Genomic DNA, 14,129 nt, shown 5'->3' with positions numbered 1-14,129 from the left:
ACCCGTACTGTAATGATGCAAGGTCCGAACGGCATTGTGCGCCAAAATACAGTAGACCCACCTAAACGCGCCTTCCCTTCGATACATGCAGCGTACTTAGCATGAAACGGTTTGCCGGAACCTTGGGTTCCGGCTTCCGGTGGAATCGCGATAGCCAATGCGGAGAATAAGAGGAGATACAGGAATTAACAATTGGTAATACACTCTATAGGGGTCTATGTGGAAAATAAATTAATCAAGAACAAATTGTTATGCCTTCACCATGAGTTCTCTGGATATGAAAAGTCTGGCAAGTAAAAGAAACATCAATGCGACAATAATTGAAACGCCGGAAAAGATCTGAACGCCGAGATACTCGCCATGCTGCCGCGTATTAATAGCTCCAGCGACCGGACTTCCAATGAGCACCCCAAATCCAATCACAAAGAAAGCCATGCCTAGCCGTGTACCAATCTTGGACATGTCTGGGCTCAATGCAGACAAAGTGGCCGGAGGCAGAGACACATAAGTCCCTGAGAAGAACCCATAAAACAGTGCAAACACAATGAGGCCGGCTGTGGACTGGACTCTAATCCAGCTGAAGGCAAGGATTGCTGCAGCGGCCGAGCAAGGGATCAGTGTATTGAGCGGGCCAATCTTGTCCGCAATGAAGTTGGGCAGGATTCGTCCCGCCACAGAGCCCGTTGAAAGGATGGGCACAATGTATGGGAGAAGTCTTTCGTCGAAGCCAATTGAGCGGGCAAACGTCTCGATATAGAAAATTGGAATGTAGAGGCCCATGAAGCCCACGAAAGTGCCCAGCGTGAACAGCACATACGGCCAGTCCGTGAACGACTCTATATCAATGAATGGACCAGCCTTTCGTGGCGGCAGGAGTGGTCTGAATGCAATGCAGGGGAATAGCATCATGCCAAAGATCATGAACCCAAGGATCCGAGCTGTCCATGGGAAGCCAATTCGCGGGATGAGTCGCTCCACCATGATTGGGTAAATAATGGCTCCAACAGAGGACCCGGATGCAACAATACCAATTGCAAAAGCTCGCTTGCGATTGAAGTACGGGGCCACAGTTGCAACTGAGCCTAGAAAAGCTCCGCTGCATCCTAATCCGAGGCACACTCCCTGGGATAGGAACAATTGATAAAACTCAGTTGACAGGCTGGCCATCATCATTCCAAACGTAAGAAAGAAGGTGCTGGCACATATAACTAGTCTCAGGCGCCCAGCATCAAGCAATCGCCCAGTCAGGATAGTCCCCGACACAACGAAAAAGCCCTGGATTGAGCCAATCCATGAAATTGTCGATGGCGGTTCATTGCTGAGCAATTCTGCCTTGTAGTAGCTCTGGAATGTGCCGAAGGTGTTGACTATGCCCCATGAGTTGAAGAATGCGAAAAATGCAGCCGCTACTTGTATCCATGCAATCCAGCCTCCATCAGGCGGTTGTTTGGGCACTACGTCATCAGCAGAGGAGCTTGGTGAAGAAACGTTATCAGTGGACGAAGTCTCTATATTGACGCCATTGAAAGCTGCAGGGTTCTCTGAGCCCTGTTTCTCGACATCCACAATGATTTCACTCTCCCTCTTACCGGTAATATATATATTATCCTCTTCCATTATGTACAGTCGCTGAACCAATCCCAGCCATAAACAAATGAAGCAGTTTGACTGCGATTTAATGGAGAATTTATTTGCATTTATATGTAAAGTACATCAGTCATACGCGCTTAAAAGAAGGAGAATTGATCAAAATAGGGTCTGATCACAGCGCCGCAGTCCGAGGGCTGATTTGTAACCTGCCGCGCGGTGGAGCGGTGTTAGCGTATTAGTAATTGAAACCCTCGGTTCGGGATGCATACGCCGATCGTGACCGGCCGGTGTTCGGCCCCACAACGGACGGTGCGGCTCATCGCGTGGGGAAAACCAAGTCCTGGGGCATTTCTAACGCAGAGAGGCTTACAGTCGATATACACTAGTCTGAAAACGTTCTCCAGGTGTTGAGTTAAGATTGCTGGATTTATAATCACGTTTCGCACGAGGGAATTGTTTCAGTTGAGGGATTCGACGTACAGAGTAGTCCGAAAACTGTTAGTACCGCACTACTACTGGTATCTCAATAGCAACCTAACGGCGAACGGTCCAATTAGCTCCTGCATAATTTTTCCGAGATAGATCAATACCTGGCCGAATGCCGGAGATGATATGTCGGATTTAAATGAACGGGCTTTTTGTGTAGCTTTGCGTCGGACATCTCATCTGCAGCTTACATCTGTAATACAACCACCAATGCCACTAAAGGTATGAATGTGCCATTGACTACCCGTTTGATTCGTAGTAATTGAAACAAGATTAATTGTCGAATTCGGAGCCGAACACCTCTTTTCCGACGAATTCGGTCATCGGCATTGGTGACATCAAATGTCATGACCATGACTGGCTACAGGGCCTTGGTATATTGTCACAACATTTCAGCGTTAGCATAATCGAGTAATAGATGGTGTAGAATTGATTTTTTTTTAAAAAAAGTCCTACTTATAATAGTTAGTATTTATGCTAACACGATGAACGAAATAAAGTTGTCTAAGGTAACCATGTTTTCTCATTAGTTCGTGAAAAGGAACTGCATATCGGCAGGGGTCAGTCGGTTCATAGCACCATCGTCCTGACCGATAGTCGCATGAATCATACTGGCCTTCTTTTCCTGTAGCTCGATGATTCGGGATTCAATACTGTCCTCAATGGCAAACCGAGTAATCTTGACCGGCCGATGCTGGCCGATTCGGTGAACTCGATCTCCGGACTGCCACTCAACAGAAGGATTCCACCACGGGTCGAGCAAAAATACCTGAGAGGCTTCGCAAAGGTTCAGAGCTACACCCCCCGCCTTAAGAGATACTAGGAAAATCTCTACTGAAGGGGTCTCCATGAAATGCCTGATAATACTATCCCGCTGAGTAGGTGACATGCTGCCCTGTAGCTTAACAGTCTGGAATCCTGCTCGGTGTAGACGCCACTCAACAAGATCGAGCATACTGGTGAACTGCGAAAATACAATGGACTTAATCGTCTGGCGATCGCTACGCAGTTTGAAGAGCTCCTCTACAAGGGCTTCAATCTTGGTAGAGCTGCGCCAGCCGCCAGTCATGTTGATTCGATTAATAATACTGCCCTTCTTAGTCTCTTCGTAGTCGACCTCTATCGCCGGAGCAGTGAGATCAATTGTCAAACCAACATGGCACACCGGGCACTCGAGATCTTTTGCATCACCAGTAAAGCCCTCGACGTACTCCTTGATGCAAAGTCGGCAGAAAGTGTGATGGCACTTGGACCGAATAGCATCCTCCGCCTCATCGTCGCACAGCTTGCACACAAGCGCAAGGCTTGCCTCCGAATTGTCCAGATGTCTCTTTAAAACAAGATCAGGGTGGTCCGCGACTTGTCTCATCCGCGTGATCAGACTGAAGATGTTGGCATAGTTGTTCAGCACAACACCTTCGTTGACGTAAGTATTGAACTTTCGCGTACTATCAGAGTAGATACTGGCGTAGAGGTCCTTCTCCTCTTCATTGAAGTAGTCTCGCCGCACTTCAACTATTCGAGGTGGCAACCCCAGGTCATCTGCCCGCTCGACTTTGGTTCGCCGCAGCATTATCTGGGAAAGCAAAGTTCGCAAATTCGCCATGGCATCCTGCGAGGAAACGGTGCTGTACTCTCTCTGAATGAACTTGAGGATGGAGTGATTGAAGAAGTTCGTGTGGTCCATAACGCGGTGACCGCATTGGTCGCAGCTTCGATAATCAGAAAACTTCCACTCGGTCATGTTACACTCGCACTTCTTGCAAAAGTACTGGCTGAACGGCTTGACCTGCAAGAACCGAATGAGCGAATACAGTTCGCCGATTCGATTCTGCAGTGGAGTACCCGAAAGACAGAGTCTATGCTCAGCTTTAAGCGTGTTAACCGCCCGAGAAGTATTGGTTGTTCTATCCTTAACATTATGCGCCTCGTCGAGCACGACTCGGTGGAACAGTAGATTATGCAGCACAGACTTCTCCTTGACGATGCCTGTTTTTCGCTTGTGGCCGCTCGTTTGCTTTCGGTATACGGACTCGACGACTGCGTAGGAGGTCAACACAACGTCGTACTCTTTCAGATCTTCGACCTTAGTAGTTCTATTCTGGCCGTAGTACAACAGCGTCTTCATCTTGCCGTTGGTGTACATTTCAATCTCGTTCTTCCACTGCACAATAGCCACAGTCGGTGCTATGACCAAGTTCGGACCCACTCGTTCCTCAGGCTTGTCAGTGAGGAAAAGCGAGACGGTCTGAATCGTCTTACCCATGCCCATCTCGTCGGCAAGAATGCCTCCCTTGTAAATGCTTTTCTCTTGGTTTATGAGCCAGTCAACACCTTCTCGCTGGAACGGCAGCAGTTGAATAGACAGTCCTTCCGGTTGCTCTACAGCGACCGGCTTGGGTCGCGGATTCTCCGCCAGCTTCTTGAAAACGTTGTCGAGCTCTGGATGCAGCTCGATAAGCCGCTCGCTAGCTCTCTTGTGGTACACTTCATGCCGAGCCAGACCGGCTTCGCTTGGATCGCGGCCCCTAGGGGTACCTCTTGGCCTTCGTTGCCTTCTGGGCCGAGACGGTGCTGTGGAAGCAGCCTCTGAAGTAAGATCAACAATAGCCTCGTAGATCCTGCGCCTCTGCCCAAGCGGCATATCAGACTCTTCGTCACTACCATCTGGCGCACCGCTGATAACCACTATCTCGTCTTCCTCTACTTCCTCCTCTTCCGCGGCATCTGGTTTGTACTCCTCGCTGTCAGACCCGTCTCCGCCCCAATCACTGCCAGATAGTTCAACGTAGCTCTTTTTCCTCGTACGCCTTCCGGTGCGAGTAGTAAAGCTACTCTGCTTCTTTGGCGACTCCAGGATGACGATATCGTCATCGCTAGCCACCGAAGTCAGTGGTGACGACAGGTCTGTGTTGTTCTTGGTTACTGTGGCGTTCGTACTTGGACCAGAGGAGCTCGTGGAAGTCTCGGGCGACTGTGCTCTCCGAGCGCTTCCCCGAGTCCTCCGGCTAGGCCGGGGAATAAACCCGCCAGCAGTGTCTTCATCTAAATCTAATGGCGGTTAGCTTACTCTGCCTTCCCACAGTCTCTCGACTTACCAACTATCAGCTCTACTGCCTGGTTTTCATCATTTCGTACCCTCTTTTCCTCCTGGAAAAGATCGGAACTTGCTCTACGCTTAGACATGACTGTATATATACCTATACCTATGACAACTGAGATCTGTCCAAAAGTATCGTAAATCCCAGAGTCGTCTAATTTGCCGTGCGATTAAACGCTAAATGAAGGGGGGAAGGAAGGGGGACGGAAAGGAAGTTGCTAAACGGCTGCCCGGGCAACGGAGTTGCGCTTATCGCATCACGAAAAACCAATAAACGCGAAAATTTTCGCGATTATTAATTACGCGCGCGCGTTTGTCGATCTCCCACCAGCGCAGCCGCATGGGTCGCTTGCCGAACTCTGAGACGACCCGTGCTCAGTTGATTACAAAGCCGCCTTGACATGTATTTGGTTTCATTCAGAATGAGGAAGTTACACGGGTCATTAGAGTTGCGGTAACCGCTTGAGGGATTATCGAACGGGTATCGGCTGTGATAGCAGAGCTTATGACTTTCAGCCTTTCCGGGAAGGAATTTCACATGAACAAGGACATAGATTGAGGTATCTGCGAAGTTACAGCTATTTGAATTTTGAACTGGATCAACTTGAAAAAACAGAGTATGTACAGCTATGTAATCCATGAACGTCTCACAGTGGGCATTTAGCCTAACGCAAGCGTAAATAAGAAATACTTTACTTTTTTTACTAGGCATTTCTTCATGGTTTGTGGCAAATCGCGACAGAAACGAGAAGCAAGTCAACACGGAATTGTAGAGGCGAAATAAAGGGCTAGTGTAATGCACAGGGTGTACCTAAACAGGGTTAAGAGACTGACAGAAACGTCAGGCAACCCGTGCCCAACTACTGTACATATGTGAAACCCCTAGTACAATACTTGTATTCACCAACTTTAGGTTATTTTATGGGATACATTCATCATTTTTATTGTCACCACGGAATTCAGGTAAAAGCAGGCGAAGACGATAACTGCATGAAGGAGAATCAATCGTGCTTGGCGAGTGGTGTTGCTTTATGATGATAGTCGACGATTCCAATGGATTAACGATTCTATACTAGCCATATATCTGAAGATTATACATGCTATCAAGAAATTCCAGTGCAGCTAGGCTTTCCGCTGATGCTCATTCCACGCCGGCAACACGTCGCCAACAGTCATGAGCTACATACCAGATATTCAGAAAGCATAGCAGACTACAAAACAAATAAGTCGATGCAAGTTCAAGTCGACAGCATTTCATTCCAGAGCGGAACAAAGGTATCATCGACACAACTCACATATTGGCGGAAGCCAATTAGGACCGTGGGAAAGATCGACGATCGTGCGTAACTCGGCAGTTCGAAAGCTAAAAAATCGAGAAACCTAATTCCAGAAAGAAAAACTAAAGGGGAGAAGACAGTGCCGAGAAATGCAAGCAGTTTTATGAACTGCAAACTTTTCTTCCGCGTTGTTAACAGCTCTTTTAACCACATCTTGGTTATCAATCAGCATTCCTCGGCTGCAGACGTGCACTTAATCCACCGCCACCACCACCATTGGACTCTCGGAAATTATTATCTCTCCACGGAGGCCGGCTGGGGTGGTTGGAGGTATCGGGCTGCCGTCGCGTTGACCGTGTCTGAGGATGCGAACCGAATCGCGGGTTTGAATGGGAGGCCCATGGAGGCGTCGGTCGGGATAACTGGTGCCCGCTCAAACTAACATGGTTATTGTTGTTGTTGTTGTTGTTCTGATTGTGAGCCCATGGTGGAATGGAACGGGGTGAATTGGGTGGACTAAACCGCTGAGGGGCCTGAGGGGCCTGTGTGGGAATTGGCTTGGGCGCAATCTTCGGAATAGGGACAGGCTTGGCGATATTCTTTGGAGTAGGTTTTGGAGCTGGCTTAGGTGGGGGCTGTTTAGCGACCGGCTTAGGGGGTGGTGGGTTTGTAGTGGTTGGAGAAGGGGTAGGGTTCGTCCGTGCTCGCTTTGCAGGGGGTTCCACAGAATCCGACGAAGACGGTGGCTGCTTCTGCTTCACTGGTTGGTTTGCCTTGACAACTTTTGGCACTACCTGGACAGGCTGAGCAGTTGGCTGTTCCGCCTGTTTTGGTTGCTGTGCTTTTGCTGGTTGACCTTGATGAAGCTGTTGCGTGGGCTGCTGCTGCTGCTGAGGTGGTCGCTCTACCTGACTAATCTGCTGAGTCGGTGCTTGCGGTTGCTGCTGCTGGGGCGCTGACGCCGGAGTTGGAGCTTTTTGTTGGTTCTGGGGTTGAGTCTGCAGGGCCTCTTTCTCAGAAACCTGCTGAGCCATAGGAGATTCATCACTCACCAGACCCATTCGAAGCCGCTGGCCCCGTTCAAAATAACGGGCGCAATTCTCCGACAAGTTAATCTTGGGTATATTAGGATGTCCAGTTGTCATTTCGACGTTAGGGTCCGTAAAGTGAGATGAAAAGGAGGCAATTGAGCCAGCTGCGGCAGCATTGGACGCCGGGTAATTGAAAACATACCCGAGTTCTTGAAGCTTTTTGTCGCTAATCGTACGTGACCCTTCTTTTCTGCCAAATTCAGTAATTCGCCCTAGTACGTTATTCAGCTCCGTCGGATCCTTGTAATAATTAGGAATGAGCCGGTGGATGACGTCGAGGGCTACTCGGGGCAAAACTGTGTTGAGATGGTGAACAATTGCATCGTAAACTAGCTCAGTACCGGGTGTTTTCTTCGTAAAATCTTCAATCTTGAGGTTGTACTTGCGAAGCATGAATGTAATGAGCAACTTCATCCGCCCACCGCCAGGATAACCATTCCTGTACAATGGGTCCCGCGCCACTGCCGGGTTCATTCGGAACGTGCGTTCAAAAATGAGGCCGTAAAATTCGGCCCAGCCCTTATCGTCAGCAGGCAAGTCCGCATAGTCTTCGAACGGCACGGGCTTGGTCTGCACCTTCAAGGGGGTCTTCGATTGGAAGCACTGAATAAACAGCTTGGTCGCATAGTCGGCCATCCTCTGTCGGAATTGGATAAGTTCGAGTTTAGGCTCGAACTTGGCCAACTCTAGCCTCAGGGCCTCCAATCCAAACTCGTTTGGCGTGAAATAGACCTTCATCCGAGCTAGGAACTCGGCTTCAGTCATTTTATGCGGTGCAGGCGTTGCCTCAATTGCCTTGACGGGAGGAGTTCCACTTTCCAAGGACCTCGTAGCACGGGCGTCGCTCGTGCGCGCATAATGCTGCAATATAGCCTTGTAGGACGTGTGGGGACGATTCAAGGCCAATACAATGGACCCGACGTCCTGATGGCCCTGGAGGGCAGTCACTTCTTCATCATGTAACAGCGCAGCCACTGACAGCTGCTGAAGGTATTTCTGAAACAAGTAGTTCATCGTCGGCGACTTGAACGGATGGAGCTGGTAAATGGCAATCGCGAGGTATTCAAGTCGCTGGTATGGCGACCGGTAGATACCTTCCTCTGTCCTGCGCAGGGCCTTTCGGAACGGGTTCTCTTCGAACGAGTCAAAAGAGGTACCAATCATCAGTTTGCCCGGGGTCTCGTTATAGTATTCCTTGATGAACTGACCAATTGTTAGCGAGCTGGGCAGGCGGTTGAGCACGGAAATGATGTCCTGTGCCCTGGCACGCTCCATTTCAGACATAACCGCATTGGTGCTGTACGCCAGTCCTCCGGGAATGTCAATGGACAACCGCCCCTCATCGACACTCCTTTTGACGGCCGCTTTACGCGACTCCTTTTTCTTTGCAGCGGGAGAAGCTAGTTCACGAGTTGACGCCCGACTCGGCGCCGGTTCTTCAGAAGATTGCGACGGAGTGGACCTGGCCTGTGGTCGCTGAGACAACTTCCGAGCTGCAGGACTTGTTTGTCGAGCCTGCGAGGGTGGAGCAGATGGAGATTGCTGCTGTTGAAGCTGTGACTTCTGTTGCTGTGGCTGTGACGGTTGCTGTGGTGGCTGTGGCTTCAGTTGTTGCGGCTGTGGCTGCTGTGGCTTCTGCTGCTGTGGCTGTTGCTGAGTCTTTTGGTGCTGCTGCTGCTGCTGCTGTGGTTGTTGCTGAGTCTTTTGGGGCTGCTGCTGTGGCTGAGCTGCTGTCTGCTTGGGGCTCTGAGCTGGAAGAGTCGACTGTGAAGAGCCAGTTGGAGACGTAGCACTGTGAGAGCGGCGCGAGTCTGTGGCTGGGCTACTAACAGATGTGCCCGCGTTACCATTAGTATTTGTCGCGTTAGTATTGCTGGTAGAGATATTAACCGCTCTTGGAGTTTCACTAGGGCCCCCTCTTTGGTCGCTGTTCCCGGCTAGGCGGTTGGCCAAGCTGTTGCTGCCTAGGGGATCCTTTGGCGGTACATTTGAAGCTGGACTGCCTCCGCCCAGACGCTGAGCAAACGACAGAGACTGTTCGGTCAGTGGCGGTCGAAGGGGGATCTCATCAAACTGTGACATTGGCTCTGCTTTAATCCGGACCATACTATTTGCTCGCTTAGGAGGCATCTGTTATACAAAACGTCGTATGGGTGGTATTTAAGAATCGAAAATAGCTGCGCATTTACTAGAAAACTGAGAGAACCACAGGACAATATTTGTAGGCAAAAAGAGTGCTTAAACACTCGGTGTCGCTTAGAGGAATTATTAAGCCTTACGCCGCTCTTTTTTTGCCTTTGCGGTTTAATAAAGCTTCGAGACTATCCAAATTCCAATAGACTTCAAATATAGTCACTACAGTTATTGAAAATAGTGATCTCTACTCCTCTGTGCTTTAAGCGAGTTCGAATAGAATATTAATATACTAGGGCCTGGAACGCGATCGGTTCTAGAAGGGGTGAATCCAAATTTTTTTGGGTCGTTTTTATGTACGCGTGGTTGCTCCCAACGCACTTCACCTGACGTGACGATACGTGGTTGGTTTTACCTCTGCCGGCGCTTCGGTATGTTTGGTTGCAGTTGCACCACCGCTACGCCGGGAACTCTACAGATCTGGCAGAACACACCAGCGGTCCCTTAGTACGGGATATGGCTTGTGCAATTTTGAACAGCGATTGCTCAAACGGCGATTGAATTTGGCCACCCTTTTCTCAACTTTGTTCGACGGTGGGTCCGACAATTCCCCGTTGTGAACTGGTAGTACCTGGTAATCTGTATGTTTTACACGTACCCGTAGGTACTAAAGTATACCTCTCTCTAAATATCGGTAATCACCAATTTTCCTTATAGATCGCATATAATGTGCTGAGATTCGAACACTTAATATCAACTGAAATATGTCACTGGTGGGTAATGTTGCGCATGCTCGAAATTTCCTTCGGAAAACGTCTGAACAGTCGGAATCGCAGGCTACCCCTGAGTTTGACCACTTCTCAATAGCCCACAGCCGTGGTGATAACCCTTCAGCTTACCACTCTAGCGTAAATCCTCTAGAATTCCCTAGTCCAATTTCTCTTGATTTGCATAAATTCCTGAAAGACATGTTAGTATGGTATTGTTTAATAGGCATCATCAAGTACCGGGTGAAGCATTGAATTTTACCGTACTGTAGATAAAATTTCATGGAATATAGCAAATTACCAGTAGGTAACAGGTCCCGCATATTACCCTGTGCCCGATACCTAACTTTCTGGTACGAATGAGTAACAATTTTTCTAGTTTCTGGACTCAATATATCGTATTTACCAGTAACCTGGTAGTATCTGGGATCATCCTGCTACCGGTAGTAATTCACAAAAGTCATTTGACATCAGTTCATCTCAGAGTATTATATGGGAAGTTGTAATGATAGTTACCGTATTCTGATGATATAAAAAATAGAAATGTCCTGGGGAAGCTGAGATGGGTGGAGCCCCTCCAAGGTCAAATTTATTCTACTACCGGTAAATGGGATTACAGTACCAATCTATGTATATCAGGATTTGTTAACGTAACCAAGAGGTCTTTACCATGGCCCTCAGCTTTTCAACGTGCGCTAACCTCAAAGGCACAGGCGATCCATAGAATGCTGGTAGACCAGCTTCCAGCAAATCTTTTTTATATGCCCTAAAGTTTCGACGAACTCCTTAAAGTCCAATAACAGTCGTAAGGAGTTTTGCCCGGTTAAGGAAACAGAACAACTATTAGACAACACCGGTAAGAATATGCCGTCATCGGAAATTGCTTATCATGGCGATATGGATTATTAATTGAACAGTTTACAATACTTTACGGAAATAATGGCAGAGATACAGCAAATACCCTTGACACTGACAATTTTGTGCACAGGTGTTCTGTCGTTCTAACTACGGTCGAATCCTATCCCCCTACATATTATTGCGACCATCAAGCTACCTAAGAAAAGCCATTCCCGGTTCGACCTCCAATATAATATTAAACCCCAATGCAAGATAATCAGCTATCAGCCTGCACGTGTACCGTAATACCTGGCGTTAATGCAAGATAGTAAAGTTGTACGTAGGTAGCAGCTGATAGAGCCTCACTGCAAATGCCGCAGAATAGCCGCCTTCCGAGTAAACTTAGGAGCCGGGAAAGCCTGGATACGTACACGGAAAAAAGGGCAGTCCAGCCCCAGAGTACTGTACACGTATTTCCAGTCTTACGTCTACCGGTATGCCCGCATATTCTGGTGCGGCTCAATGCATGTCGATCTGCCTTCCCCAGCCAACTTCGCTGTGTGCACAGCACACCGTTACAAGGCTGACGACACAGAGACGCTGTAACTATACGTTAAATTAACTCTGAAGCCATAAATGCCGCCAGGGGGGCTCATCGGTCTGGCGTGCTCATCGCATCGATTGCCAAATCTTTTCGTCGGGATGTTTCAAATTCGCCATAGAAGCGTTGCGTTCTTGCGGTGATGGCGGGAGGGTGAGCACAAATGACGTGCTTTGAGCGGCTGAATTCGCAATGATGAACAACCTCCCGCACGCGACTGTACCAGCGGGTATAACGCGATGAGTAAGGCAAATCATGTAACGGTGCACTATGCAGAGTTTTTCCAGTGCAAGGAATGACGAGCGTATATATATATAAAGGTTTCGACCTCGAGATAACTCAATATACTCTAGCATATTCGTAGCACCTGTGGGACTGATAATACGCTGGATCGACGAGATTTGCACACTCGGTATCCGAATAGAACACGGCATCAACTGCTATAGAGCACCAAAGTACCCTGTCTGTACCAGGCATACTTAAATAGACAGGTCTTTCCCGGCCTTTTGATAATACCAACTAAGAAAGTATGAGCTCTGAGTCCTTACCACCGAAGAAGGTGGCTACTTACGGCAGCACAGAGGAGGAGATCGAGCCATTGCCGTACGTTCTAGGCGGCAACGTAGAGAGAGGGCAGGTCATTAAGAATGTCCGTGCTGAAGACAACCTCAACCGAGCGCTGTCGCCGCGACAGGTCCAAATGATTGCCATTGCCGGTGTTATCGGCACGGGTCTCTTTCTGGGAACCGGCAAATCGCTCGCCAACGGAGGCCCAGCGTCTATGCTCATCTGCTACGTCATTATGGGTATTATTGTCTACCTCACCATGCTGTCGCTGGGCGAGATGGCGACGTATATGCCCGTGGCAGGCTCGTTTTGCACCTATGCGGCGCGGTTTGTCGACGACTCATTTGGATTTGCACTGACCTGGAACTACTGGTTCAACGACGCTGTGTCGACCGCCTCTGACCTGACTGCCCTCCAGCTGGTGTTTGAGTACTGGACTGACCACTTCCCTACGTGGGTTATCTCGCTCATTTTCTGGCTCTTCCTTATCGCCATTAACATCATCCACGTCAAGGCGTATGGTGAGCTCGAATACTGGCTCGCTTTGCTCAAGGTGATTGCCATTGTCATTTTTATCATCTTGGGCATTGTTGTCAACTGTGGTGTCAACCCACAGCACGAGTATCTCGGGTTCCGCTACTGGCACATTGGCGACGCGCCGTTTGTTAACGGGTTTGGTGGCTTTGCTTCCGTGTTTGTCACTGCTTCGTTCGCCCTCGGTGGAACCGAGTCTATCGCCATTGCTGCTGGTGAGCTCAAGCACGCGGGTACGACTCTTCCATCTATCATTCGAATGATGTTCTGGCGAATTATTATCTTTTACGTACTGTCCGTGTTTTTGATTGGCATTTGCGTGCCGTACAACTATCCAAACCTCAACAATGGCGATGTCACAACCTCTCCGTTCACGTTGGTGTTCCAGTTCGCCGGCTCCCAGGCTGCTGGCTCTTTTATGAACGCCGTCATTGTGACGTCGGTTATCTCTGCCGGTAACCACGCTCTGTTCGCCGGTACTCGATTGCTCTACACGCTGTCGCTTGAGGGCCACGCTCCCGCCATCTTCTCTCGACTCACCAAGGCCAGAGTTCCCTATGTGGCTCTCCTTGGTACTTCTTTCGTGGCTGGCTTGTGCTTTGGATCCAGCTTCATTGGCGCTGGCACCCTGTGGTCGTGGCTGCAGGCCCTGGTCGGTGTCTCTAACCAGATCTCGTGGCTCTGCATCGGCATCACCTCTATCCGGTTTAGAAAGGGTCTCAAAGCGCAGAACAAGACTCACTTGCTGAGATATGTTAACTGGACCTATCCATGGGGACCATGGGTGGTTGTTATTTCTGTTACGGTCATTATTCTCATCCAGGGTTGGACTGCTTTTGCGCCGTGGAACACGTCGGACTTCTTCAACATGTATATCGAATTGTTTATATTCCCGGCGATGTACATTGTCTGGAAGTTGATCAAGCGAACGAAGGTAGTCAAGTCTGAGGAAATGGATCTTGACACCGACCGATATGTTATATCCGAGGAGGAGATAGAGGAAGAGGAGGAATACAAGGAACTGTCGAGATGGCAAAAGGCGAGAAAGGCTATTCTCTCTTGTATCATCTAAACCTGCCAAGCGCATGGAACAGTTAATGACGATGTTATGACCTTACGATTTGTTTTGATTATGGTACATATTTA

The 14,129-nt window shown here is 48.9% G+C and overlaps 4 protein-coding genes across 4 annotated transcripts; 1 reads left to right on the top strand and 3 right to left on the bottom strand.

Moving 5' to 3' along the window:
• Window positions 1–249: 249 nt before the first annotated feature.
• MCH4 (putative transporter Mch4p) lies at window positions 250–1,617 on the bottom strand (the record flags this gene model as incomplete). The annotated part of the gene is made up of 1 exon (XM_076686709.1): window positions 250–1,617. The coding sequence occupies one exon, from the start codon at window positions 1,615–1,617 to the stop codon at window positions 250–252; it is 1,368 nt and encodes a 455-aa protein (XP_076539071.1).
• Window positions 1,618–2,602: 985 nt separating this feature from the next.
• On the bottom strand, window positions 2,603–5,262 carry RAD16 (DNA repair protein RAD16; the record flags this gene model as incomplete). The annotated part of the gene is made up of 2 exons (XM_076686708.1): window positions 2,603–5,127; window positions 5,175–5,262. The coding sequence occupies 2 exons, from the start codon at window positions 5,260–5,262 to the stop codon at window positions 2,603–2,605; spliced, it is 2,613 nt and encodes an 870-aa protein (XP_076539070.1).
• Window positions 5,263–6,674: 1,412 nt separating this feature from the next.
• Window positions 6,675–9,626, bottom strand: TRVA0_042S00804 (uncharacterized protein; the record flags this gene model as incomplete). The annotated part of the gene is made up of 1 exon (XM_076686707.1): window positions 6,675–9,626. One exon carries the CDS (start codon window positions 9,624–9,626, stop codon window positions 6,675–6,677), a length of 2,952 nt encoding a protein of 983 aa, XP_076539069.1.
• A 2,956-nt stretch (window positions 9,627–12,582) lies between these two features.
• On the top strand, window positions 12,583–14,055 carry ALP1 (basic amino-acid permease; the record flags this gene model as incomplete). Its single annotated transcript, XM_076686706.1, has 1 exon — window positions 12,583–14,055. One exon carries the CDS (start codon window positions 12,583–12,585, stop codon window positions 14,053–14,055), a length of 1,473 nt encoding a protein of 490 aa, XP_076539068.1.
• Between the last annotated feature and the right edge of the window lie 74 nt (window positions 14,056–14,129).

The sequence above is a fragment of the Trichomonascus vanleenenianus genome, assembly GCF_965637985.1.
Source record: "Trichomonascus vanleenenianus strain CLIB 3782 genome assembly, contig: TRVA0_042S, whole genome shotgun sequence".
Classification (NCBI taxonomy): domain Eukaryota; kingdom Fungi; phylum Ascomycota; class Dipodascomycetes; order Dipodascales; family Trichomonascaceae; genus Blastobotrys; species Blastobotrys vanleenenianus.
Note: the sequence above shows the minus strand (reverse complement) of the source record. Positions and strands in the feature narration are given on the sequence as shown.